The sequence below is a fragment of the Cimex lectularius genome, unplaced genomic scaffold, assembly GCF_000648675.2.
Source record: "Cimex lectularius strain Harlan isolate CLEC.00 unplaced genomic scaffold, Clec_2.1 scaffold218, whole genome shotgun sequence".
Taxonomy (NCBI): domain Eukaryota; kingdom Metazoa; phylum Arthropoda; class Insecta; order Hemiptera; family Cimicidae; genus Cimex; species Cimex lectularius.
The window spans coordinates 363,809-376,694 of NW_019392822.1; the positions used below are offsets into that span (position 1 = coordinate 363,809).

Below are 12,886 nucleotides of genomic sequence, written 5' to 3' on the forward strand. Positions count from 1 at the left end.
TATTGTAAGAAAGGTTGAGGAGCCTTTTCATAAAAAATCTCTGTTTTCTCTCAACTTGGTCATAGATCTAGAAACCCCAAACTTGGGCTGCATAACAAACTACTGGCCGACACGCTGCGTAAAACACTAATTTTGGAGTTCATAGATTATTTATGAATTTAATAAAACGTTCTGCCAAGTAGAATTAATCCCGGATTTTGCTTTACTTATTTACTTGGTGTTGACCAATCCACAGTCGTTCGCCATCTGGAAGCTATCGGGAAAACAAAGAAGCTTGCCAAGTGGGTTCCGCATGAGCTGAACAACCGCCAGAAGAATCGCACGTATAAAATGTATTCAATGCTTTCCGTACGCAAAAATGGTCAATTTCTCGGTCATATAGTAACGTGTGACGAAAAATGGATATTATACGACAATAGACAGCGTTCTACATTCTTGGCTGGATAAGAGTGAAAAACCAGGGCACTTTCCAAAGCTAAGCTTACATCCAATAAAAAAATATTGTCATTGTCTGGTGGTCATCTGCGGGATTCATTCATTACAGCTTCCCCAATCCGGGTGAAACCATCACTGTTGAAAAGTACTGTAATGAAATTAATGAGATGGACCGAAAACTGCGACATTTATTGACAGAATTAATCAATCGGAAGGGGCCTATACTTCTTCATGACAACGCACTCCCACACGTCGCACAGCGTACTCTGGCACGACTTCATAAGTTGGGTTACGAAGCTTTACCACTACCACCATTACTCCTCGGATCTTTCTCCTCCAGATTATCTCTTTTTTAAACATCTCAACAACTTTTTGTGCGAGAAACGGTTCAGAAGCCAGAATGACATAGAAAAAGCATTTCGGTTGTTCGTCGATCCAGAAATCCTTGTTTCTATTCTTCTGGGATTAATGCTTTGGTTGTGCATAGGCAAAAATGTATAGAAAGTAATGGAAGTTATTTCGATAAATACACTGACAGGCAAAAAATCCACCAAATTGATTTTTCGGAATTTAAAATGTTTATTCAGTTTCATTTGAATTGAATAAACTGTTTAGTTTTCACCTTTGTTTTCTTAATTTAAATTTTTAAACTTAAAAATGCCACTCAGTGCTGAGGATATTGCGCGTGGTGTGGCACATATTGATGATGGTCGTTCGAGGTATGCTATTGCCATCGGAGTTCCCTACGAAACACTGCGAGATCCCGTTAGACGTTTTTGAGAAACTGTGTCCTACCATAGAAGGCCCGGTCCTGGACGCCCTAGCGTAACAGAACCACAGGATGACAGTTTTTTGGCTTTTAGAATTTTGTGAAACTGGCACCTTAGTGTTATTCGAGCGATTCACCAGCTCCAGGAAGTACGAGGTGTCCAAATTTCTGAACGCACTATTCGAAAAAGATTAAATCAGTACGGTCTATTGGCTTTTCGCCCCGTAAAAGGACCTGAATTGACCAGAACACAGAGTTGCACGGATCACGTTTGCTCGAGAACACAGTCATTGGTATTTGACGATTGGCATGCTTACAGATTTGCTCTAGACGGGCGCAAAAGAGTGTAGAGAAGGCGAAATGAAAGGTACGAAGCTTGTAATTTTTCGCAGAGCCAACCTTTCAACGTAGCTCAGTGATGGTGTGGGCGAGAATTTCATTGGAGAGTCGCACAGAGTTCGTGGAGGGTCTTTGACGGCCACTCGCTATGTGGATGAAATTTTGGAACATCATCATTGCCTATCCTCGATGAAATCAGCGACATCCTATTTTAATGCACGATAACGCCCGTTCACATGTCGCTCCCGTAGTACAAACGTACCTTCAACAGCATAACATCAGGTCTTAGCCTGGCCAGCCCGTTCTCCAGACTGAACCCCATCGAACGTTTATGGGATAACCTTAAAAGACGAATAAGAGCACTTCCTGATACACTCCACGATCTTGAAAGGTCTCTTCGTGAAGAATGGGCTAACATCCAGCCTTCGAGATGTAATTAAGGCAAGAGGAGGAAATACACGATATTGAAATGTTAATTCAAAATCTAAAACAAATTTTGTAAATATTCAAAGGGATACTGTAAGCTTACGCTTTCATTGTCGTCTTTGTCACCAGCTAGTGATTCTGCATGATTTATGGAAACACACTTAGCAATTTCCCGTGGTAGTCGTTTCACTATCAGATGATTAATTTTTTTGACTTCATCATTTCTACCTGCCATTACAGCTCTATTGCTCATTTCTTCCTCAGATAAACCTAACGGATAAAACTCTTCTATTGAATTATCCATAACATTTCCTCGGATAATTTAAGTTTTTTAATGATATTATTTCCGATATCTAATAACGATTCTGAAAATTAAATGGAATTTCCATCCGCACGCTTATGCTTGGATGTTTAAAGCATATTGTAGACTTGTGTGGCGCCAAATTCGCGATATTGAAATATTAATTAAAAATCTAAAACAAAATTAAAACAAATTTTATCTGTCCGTCTTTTTTAAAATTTATTTCTATTTTTTTTATTCTTCATTTTCCTTAACAATTTACATTTTTTTAATTTACTTTTTTAAACAAAGACTCGATTATTAAACATTAAAAAATGTGGCACTTAGATAAATATATAAAAATATATACAAGTCAGTTATATTACAAGTGGAAAGAATTTTTTGCCTGTCAGTGTATACTTGGTTGAAGTTAAATTGTAGCTTGTTTTTACTGAATATCAAAAACATACATTGTTTTTGCATCAACCGAATGTAATCTCTTGTTAGTCACTGGTACTTGAATCTGGCTGAATATCCCTGATAAAGCAAAAAAAAAATGTAATCTCTAGGGGTCAACCAATTTTCGAAATAGCCGGGTTAAAGAGGATCGATTTATCTATAAGAATTCCATCGAGGAATCGATTGTGATCAAACATCTCCTGTGATTATTACAAAAAAACGATTCTTTCCAAGAAAAAAAAGTGCAAATTATTAATTTTTGTTGTTAAATATTCCGTCGATTATCTTAAAACAGAGAAATTTGGAAAAGGGAGCAGTTAAAAATGTCCGGGAATCGAGAGATGTAACAGGCGGTGACTTTTGGTCGACTGTCGGACAGCTGCAAATGCCGAGGTTTCAGAAGATAACAAGTGAGTACTGTTACTCGGTCACTGTACGCTTGTCGTTTCACGTCGAAGTTTGCCAGTTGACTGTGAATTAAGCCGTTGGGGGCTCGAGTCGGACTTGTTTCTGTTCACTGGAAGAAATTGTTTTACGAAGATTTCTGTTCCCACCACGTTTTTGAAGAAGATCCAGACAGGAAAATGTTCGCGAGGCTATCATTCTACCCGACGCTCCTCTACAACGTGTTGATGGAGAAAATGACGAGCCGCAACTGGTACGACAGGATCGACGATACTGTAATTCTAGGCGCGTTGCCTTTCCGCAGCATGACCGACAAGGTAGGCTTATCCATCCAATAAATTCACTTAAAAACCAACAAATTTTGGTTAACGTTACCGACTCTGTAACCCTAACCGTTATATCAAATGTATATCAGTGTAATTATTAAAATTATCAGTACATAATTTCTTTAGACTCGTTGAATAACCATAATAACTAGTAAACTGCATTGTCGATGGACTCTACTCTTGTCTATTACATAGAAAGTCCACTCTCATTTATTAACAGGAGCACTTTGGTTGTATCTATGTATTACATTAGACTTGAGCTGAACAGTCATATAGGACCATTTTTTTTTTGTTTCAGTCAATTGCTCATTTTTCATTATTTAGAAGGCAATGGCAAGTAAATAATATCTGTAGACTCCGACTCTTTTAATAACTATAATAGCTAGTAAACTATATCATTGATGTACTCTACTCTCGTCCACATCATGGAACATCCACCATCATTTAGAAACACGAGCACTTTGGTTGTATCTATGTTGCATTAGACTTGAGCTTCACAGTCATGTACGACATGCTCCAGTTTTTTTATGTTTCAGCTAATCGCTCATTTTTTCTTATTTAGAAAGCAAGCAGCAAGCAAGTTATTTCTTTACACCTCTCTTTTTCTCTCCTTCCTTAACCTTTTGTCAGCTCCCTTCCTCTTATTTTCTCCATCTTCCTTTTTTTCGTTCTTTTTTCGAGTAAAACTCTCTCCAACACTGAAAATTAGGAAACCTGGGTAACTTTTCCTATTTGATTTCTTATTAGGAAGATCAGTCCAAGGCAGTGCTTTTTTTGTAAAGGGCTTGGGAAGTCATTTAAAGGAGTTTCAAGGAGGTTGGTTTCTTTCAAATTAGGGGGTAAAGGTATCGAGAGCACGTATCTTGGTGAAGTAGGTGTGTGGGTTCAGCATTCATTCGTGTTGTGTCCTGACTTTCACAATTCCCATACTCCAGTACATTGTCATCTTCTATGATAACAGATACTGGCTTAGATCATCAGCCTGAAGCTAAGAATTCTCATCATGCGGTCATGTTTCCACCATAAGTCAGAAAGGGATCTGTAAGGATATGTAACGAGAGAGAAACGTGAAATAGAGGAAATGACGGTATGAAGAAAATTGTGTTATGTTCCAGGCCTGCTGGCTACTAGCAGAAGGCCCAATATTAGATTCCAGTAACTGGCACCCCTTAAATTTCCCAATTCTATCGCAAAATAATTTTCAAAAACACAAACACAATTTACAATCACCCAGTGTTAGAAATATCACAAAAAGCGTAGGATAAAATGAAGAAGATGAACTGCTGAGACGAAAACATACCACTGAGTCCTTGCAGGCAATGTCTGCGCCTAGGGCACTAGACCAACTGGGAGGAACTTGTTGATGTTAGGTTATGATTCCTGCCAAATCTCAAGTAGAGCTGGCAACCAAGAGGAGATACCTACAGAAGTTGCCAATTTTTGAAATTGTGGTTTAGGAGGCTCTGAAACCCTGTTATTTCAATTTTTTGAGGAGGATTGCAGCTACTGGTGTACTGTCTGCTATTGGTGCATTTACCCTAAATTTTTACCCCATTTACCCTAAATTTTACTTGGGCTAAACATTCATATCGGATATTTGCCAGTTTTTATGTTTCAGACATTTTCGTTATCCAGGTGGTGCTGGTGATCAAAGAAACAAGTAATTTTGTAGATTCAAATCTGTTGAGAGAGAACGTTTATTTACCATATCAACTGTAGTTAAACCAAATTTTCAAAATTGTACTACCCTATTTTGAGATTGTAAAAAATTCAGTTCTTGGGTCCTTGTTGATAGAAAAGCCTTAGATCTGACTATATTGTTGATTGACTTTTACTCTTGTTCATGTCATGGAAAGTCCACTCTAATTTAAAAATTTTAGAGCTTCCCTAGTATCTTTACATGTTGAATTTTGCATGGGCTGACAGTCACATAGGACATGTTATTGCTTTTTATGTTTGAGACATTTTTCGTTATTTGGGTAGGACTGCCGATTAAAGAAAAAAATAATTTTCATAGATTACAACTCGTCGAGTGAGAGATAGACATTGTCTTTGTTTAATTACCTTATCAACAATAGTCATACTGACTTTTCAAATTGGTACTACACTATTTGTGAAAAAAATTCAATTACAGGATCTTTTTTTGGTAGAGAAGCCTCAGATCTGGCTAAATCGACGATACTTTACATGTTGAATTTTACTTATGCTGTCATGTAGGGCATGCATCAGTGTTTTTTATGTCAGAGCAATTTTTTTCATTATTTAGGAGAGCCCTGGCATCTAAAGAAATTGATAATTATCGTATATTTCAGCTTGTTTAACTCCAACCTCTTGTATTAGATAGTTTCTAATTATCATTGTACCAATTTGGCTTCTTTTTCAACTGAAGGCCAAAACGTGATTGGAAATTAACAAAATGCACATTCATAAAGAGAGAAATCTCCCAACTTTCAGTTTAAAATAGTTATTTGATCGTTTTAGATTAGCGTATCAGTCGAATGAGAAATTATCCTTTTTATCTTGGTTCCACTGATTGTGTTCTTCCTATCCTCACTGAGTTGGTCTGTAAGAGTCAGACACACTGAAGATATAACATATAAGATGATATAATTGCAACTAATCAATATGGTTTATTGTTTGTTTATTTGTAGTTAATAAGTGAAGAAAACGTGAGAGGAGTTGTTTCTATGAACGAGGATTATGAACTTTACCTGTTTTCCAATAGCTGTGCAGTAAGTACTTTTTTTACTTGTTGATCTTTGAAATGATCCAAATTTTTATGGACTTTACATAAAGTCACATGTCAGCTCAGAATGATTTAATAAGTTCTCAACTATCACATTTGTGACGGTGTCAAATGGTAGACTGTCAACTCATAAATTATGTTGAAACCATATGTTATTAAATACTTATATAATACAGTTTTTACATCCTGATGTACAGGATGTATTCCTTGAAAATTTGAATTACAATTTTAAACTTAACACTGGACATGATGTACCGTCCATTTTATAATTGTAAATTGTAACCTTCAAACGGTTATCCTATACAGTACGGCCAAACCTTACCCATTTATCCTGAATTACAAAAATAGTCCTGATGAAGGGAATATATTATTTAAAAGCTTCAATTATTATTTTAAACTTAACAGTGGAGTTGATCTACCTTCCATTTTATATCAAAATTGTAACCTTCATCTGATTATCCTGTACAGAACTGCTAAAACACCCATTTATCCTGAATTATAATAATAGTCCTGATGAAGGGAATACATTCTTTAAAAGCTTGAATTATTATTTTAAACATAACAGTGGACGTGATCTACCATCCATTTTATATCAAAATCATAACCTCCATCCGATTATCCTATACAGAACTGCTGAAACACTTACCATTTTATCCTGAATTATAATAATAATCCTGATGAAGTGGTGAATATTTGTTAAAAGCTCGAATTATGGTTTCAAATATAACGGTGGATGAGATCACCCATGCTATATCAAAATTGTAACCTCCTTCCGGTTATCCTGTACAGTACATCCAACACACATAACCATTTATCCTAAATGATAATACTACCTGATGAACAGGTGATTTTAATATCTTCAATATCTTAATGGAGGAACTGCGTTTTTTCTTTTCTTTTGAATCTGCCTTGTCTTCAATATTTTTAATAAAAGATTATTTTTGTTTATAATGTATTGAGATTTAACATAAATTCAAAACTTTTCTCAGACAAACAGTAATTCATCTCCTCTAATGAGCTGACGGTAGAGATGACGAAAATAGTTTTGAGCATTTTCCAAGTTTTACAAAGACCAGGGGACAATGTTGGTTCGGCTGGCCTTGATAAAAATTTATATCTCCCAGAATATTTCACACCATAATACTACATTTCAAGGCAATCATGCCTGACAACTTATGCCAATTATTTATTCTTTACATTCTTAATTCTTTGATTGAAAGAATTGATCTTCTTTCAATCTATTATGCCATTTTGTCTTTTATCACATATTTTTTTCATTTTTTGTTACACATTTAGGCGATTTTGTCTGATAATCTGTAATTCTACATATAGATTCTTTGTTGTTGTACACAATGCAGTGGCATATTTGTGTTTAAGCTATCTACAAACTTCATCATCTTGATAAATTAATTAATTTTAAATAAACTCACATTTAGCTTTTTCACTTTTGCCAAAAAAATAGTATAGAAATCAAAGTGAAATGTTCAAAGGCTCTTTAATTTTTTTTTTAGTGAATTCATGTTCTGCCATCAAAATAAGATTAGATTAATGAACTTTTTTGTTGGTGTGTTAAGATGTTAGACGAAGTAGTCAAATAAAAATAAGGTGAAGTCATTAAAAAAATACAATAAATATTTATAAAAGAGTTACCAAAAATTGATGATTAAAAATTAGGTAACAACAAAATCATACATATTAATACTCGAATTGTATAGTTTGAATTTTACATTGTTTATTGATGCAAACACACACACACACACAAATGTTGGTAGCATAATGTGGTAACATTGGTAACCTGGGGATGTGGTTGTAGAGAGTTCACGTATTGTACAGTCATTGCTGTCATACAGGGAGTTTTAATGCCCATGCGTTTCATGTCTTGGACAAGGGATCAAACCACTTTACAATACCTTTTCTGTATTGATGCCAATTAAAATTTTAAGAGCTGTGCAAGGATTTGAACCCTGAACCATCAGCGTTGCAATTACGAATACTTTGCAAATATACCTTAACCACTGGCCACTGCAGTCCTCTCCTCTTGTATTGTAGTTTTTCATTTTTTTATTATTATTATATTTTTTTTTATCCTTACTATTCCAGATTGGTCACAGTTATCATTAGGTAGGAGTGACAAGAAAGGACTGGGTGGAGCTGACCCGGCAGCAACAGACGAGCCGGCGGAAAAAGCGGGCTGATCCTTTTTTATATATGTTCAATTTGTGCAATTTATGCAATTACTTTTTGGACGGTGGTCTCTGACGTGGATAAAAACCATTTATATCGAAATATCCATGGAAAAGTCCACCTCGCATAATGTTGCTGGCAACACGGGACACTGGCTGTATGCATCAAAGCAAAGAAAAAAAAAGCGTCTCCTAGACCACCGGTGCTATACATACTCATGGAGCCCCCCTCTGCTCACAGCAGCAACTGCACCGACACCCCACAGACCTCACACACACTTCCTCCCAATATCTCTCTAAATTTACATTTTCAGTGAAGGCCGTTTACTGACCTTGTCATATAAGTAGATTGCACAAAATTCACTATGTACGTGTAAACCCTTTCATCTTTCATTTGTAACAACGATCTTTAGTTGAATGGGTTTATCTACTTCTTCCATTAAATACAAGCTATCAAACAGCAAACTCCTTTCCTTGTAATATCTTTTACAAATCATAATGTGTTTAAGATCTTCAGTTACCTTACATGTTTCACATAATTGGTCCCTACGTTGTTTGATCCTTTCCAAATGTACTCCACAGATCCTATGATTTGATCTTAATCTAATAATAATAGAACAATCCCTCTTTGACCATTTGACGTTGTGAAACCAGCTTCTCGCTTATATTGGAATTAATACAAGTAAGGAAAGGCCTCGTAGGAGTGTCAGTATTATATGTATGCCATTTTTCTATCACTTGGGATCTGATTACACTCCTTGCATCCTACAGGGTATTGTACAGTTAATAAATAAAATCTAAAAAGATAAGAATTCTTAACATTCAGCATTTTTATGTGTCACAAGAATGAGTTTTGTACTGTTAAAATTCTACTCAAAATGTTTTTGCTTTAGGAGTGGAAAGACAGAGATGTTGAATTTCTCCAGCTTAGTACAAGAGATATTTTTGAAGCACCATGCCAAAATAAGTTAAACCAAGGGGTACAATTCATAAACAAGTTCCGCAATACAAATTTCAGCGTTTATGTGCATTGCAAAGCTGGTCGTACACGCAGTGCTACTTTAGTTGGATGCTATCTCATGTCGGTGAGTGCTCAATTTAGAAGTTTCCGACAGCTATTTGATGACTGATCAACTGTTGTAATTTGAAATTATTTTTAGAAAAACGGTTGGAATCCAGAAGAAGCAGTTGATTACATGAGACAGAAACGGGCTCACATTCTATTTCATGCCATCCAATGGGAAGCGATGAGAACGTACTACGCCAACAGTAATAAAAAGGGTACATCTGAATTGTCGAACAACACACCTGTTACAACTCTGTCAAAAGAAAAACCACCACTGCCTTCCGTACAGCCTACGTCACAAGAGTCGTCTGGAAGTACATGAGATAAAAAATGTATTTATGTAAACATACTTTGATTTATTTTTTATCTAGGCATTAGTTGGAAAATATGAATAGTATTTAATTCTAATCTATTTTTAAATTATCTAATTATCCTTGTTATATTAAAAATGACAACAAATTTTGGAATAATTGTTTCCGATTTTGGATAATTATTGTGATGACATGGATAAGACTACACATAAATCTGGTCCAAATAGTAGTTAAATATTTTTACAAAATTCTTGTCAGCAGAATTTTTTATTAAACAGACCTTAATAATTAAATTAAAATTAATATGGCTTTATCACCCAAAGATTTCATATAGTTAAAGGTTGGGTTTAAACAGTCTCTTTTATTACATAAATATTAGAAGTTATTTAGGATTATTTTGAGATTAACAAGTGTGATATTTTGGATTGATTTCTATTTCAAACTTTTTTGTTGTGTTTGTACTGAAATGTGTTCAAACATTTTTGATTTTTGCTCTTGTACCTCTTATTAACAGGTAATTTAATACCCTCCTCAAAAAAATGAAGCTTCATTTTTTAATGGGTTGATAGATTTAGATAAAAATTCACAAACTTTTATTACACAACTGAAATTAAAGGCAGATTCTAACTTGACACTATGAATATTCCTCCTCTAGTAGTGTGACAGCTCTAGACACTTCTACTTCGTTTAGATGCCTTCGTTGAACTCTAGCTGCATTCATTATTAAAGAAAAAATGATGGATTATCACAATTTGAAAGAAGGTAGTATTGAGTCTTTTTCAGGTTATTGTTTGGCATAAACATAAGCATAAATTATGTAAATAAATTAAACTCAAATCATTAGCGAACACCTTTGTTTACTTTGTGAGTTAACATCAAATTATAACTTAAAAACAACACGATACTTCAATTTTTTTGAGGAGCGTATTTTATCATTATTTCAATTATGTATTTATGAAAAAAAAAAAAAAAGGAATAGATATAAGTAATTTTGTTGTAAAAGTGGTGAGGTTTACAAGGTGGTAAAACAGTAATTCGATCATCTCGACTAATTAGGCGTTAATTAATTTTGTCAAAATTCTACAAAGTAGTTTTGCCAAAGTCATATCCGTTTGTTAAACAACCTACAGGTTAAAAAAAAATTTTTTTTAAATATCGAACAATCAAAAATTTCAGTGGAGTCTTTTGTCATTTCTTCTTTCTTTGGCAATGATTTATGTAGCTTTCATCGTCTTATTTGTTTATTTATTTAAGAAGCATTTTTAGTTTATTGTATTCGAGTTTCTTCAAATTTCAGTCAGTCTTTAATTTTTTCATTTAAATGTCCCACTTAGTGCTGGCCTGTATCTAATTTGTGCCAGGTACCTTGAAAAATTAATAAAGGAATGCAGCTCAATATACATATTTATGATCAATATTTACAAGTCATAAGTAAATTATCCCAAGTTTATCATATAGTAAAAAAATTAGCCTTAAAAACTTCAAATAGACTTAAATTTTAAACTCAAACATTTCAGTCATTTCTTCTTATTTCTTGAAGATAAGCATAACTTTAATTTTTTTTATAAATAAGCATTTTTAGTTTATTGTAATGGAACTTCTTAAAATTTTGGTCAGTTTTTAATTTTTTGATTTACACATCTGGCTAAGTGTAGGCCATATATTTTCCAATTTCTGACAGGTACCCTGAAAAATTAAGCAAGGGACACAAAGCTCAGGATATTTAAGAGTCATAAGTAAGTTATTAATTTTTACACAAAGTAGGTCGAGATGAAAAATTAGTGTCACGAGCGGGATTCGAACCCACAACCTCCGGATTACCCCGGTGCTTATACCATTTTGAGCTATTGTGACTTAAGTCCCCGAGACACCAAGTCATCTCAACGGACAACTATTTCAATTTTCCCTCTTTTTACACCAATAGTTGCCAGTTGAGATGAGGAGTTGGTGCTTCGGGGCTACAAACTGGTTAAGATAAAGTTATCCCACACTTATCCTGCAAAAAAAAGAACTTAAAGTAGACGTAAACTTTAAACTCAAACCAGTGGGTGTGGTGGGGGAATGGTTTGTCTTATGGTTAAATTATCCTGAATTATATGTTCTAGATGTGAAAAAATGAACAGTAAAGTCGGAAGAATCTACCGAAATTTATCTTGTTTGTTTTGAGTGCCAAATAGTTGTCACTCATAATTTAGAACCTCAGAAGTATTATATAAAGTCTTCCAATTTGATCCGAGTATATGTACGATGACAGTTCTTACTAAACTTTCACAATTTCAGAAATAGTTTCTAGTTGATACTTAAACAAATAATTGTAATAAAATTTAATAATATTTTCTGTTGAATGTTAAAATTATTTATTCTTCTTGTAGTATAACTAAAGGTGGTAGAAGAAATGACGTAATGGGGTCCGTGGAACGGTTCTTCACATATTTACGACTGAGGTGAAGCAAACTGGACTTATACAAATGTAATACAGTGAAATAGTTCAATATTTGTCAAAATTATTTTCCTTGTTTTAATTGCCATACATTTTTTTTCAGAAAAACTTGTTTTTTTTTGTATCATTAATTTAAAATTGTATTGATATCAATTTCAGTTAGTATAAACTTTCTGTGATATATGTTGAAAAGCTTTAAATTTTTTAAAACATGCAAGAAATTAAAATTTGTAAACATTCCCTAAAAACCAATGTCTCAGATTGGCAAAAAAAAAAAAAAAATATATATTATCCCCCTGTTGTAATTATTTCCTAGGAAACTAATCGCCGATAGTTGTTTTGGCAATTGTTTTGTAAATTTCGTTCGATCTTTAACAATAGGTGAATAGCAACTACCAAACAATATTCAGTTTAAAGCTTTTCGTTTTTTTAACTCTCTCTCTTTAATATAAATTGTAACCATTTATAATACAGGATGCATAAATTTCACACATATTTAAAATCTATGTCCAGATAAAAGGTTTGATTTATATAATTATATTTTGCGAAAATTGTAAACTTTGCAAGAATTTGTGAAGTTTACATTATTTAATAAATTGTACATAATTTTTAATGAAAATATAAAAAAAAGATGATATGGTAATCATAGATGCCAACTATTAGTGGCTGGGTCAAAGTAATTATTTCTAAATGTATTTTTG

General features: G+C 33.9%; 1 protein-coding gene across 2 annotated transcripts; it reads left to right on the plus strand.

Moving 5' to 3' along the window:
• The first annotated feature begins 3,113 nt into the window (after nt 1-3,113).
• Nucleotides 3,114-12,467, plus strand: LOC106672094 (phosphatidylglycerophosphatase and protein-tyrosine phosphatase 1). Of its 2 annotated transcripts, none has more exons than XM_014403245.2 (5): nt 3,114-3,430; nt 6,091-6,171; nt 9,262-9,453; nt 9,529-9,774; nt 12,118-12,467. In XM_014403245.2, exons 1-4 carry the CDS (start codon nt 3,293-3,295, stop codon nt 9,754-9,756), a joined length of 639 nt encoding a protein of 212 aa, XP_014258731.1. In that variant the 5' UTR covers nt 3,114-3,292; the 3' UTR covers nt 9,757-9,774; nt 12,118-12,467. The 2 variants fall into 2 exon arrangements, with proteins under 2 accessions (XP_014258731.1, XP_014258724.1); XM_014403238.2 differs by having other exon boundaries at nt 9,529-9,766.
• Nucleotides 12,468-12,886: the final 419 nt, after the last annotated feature.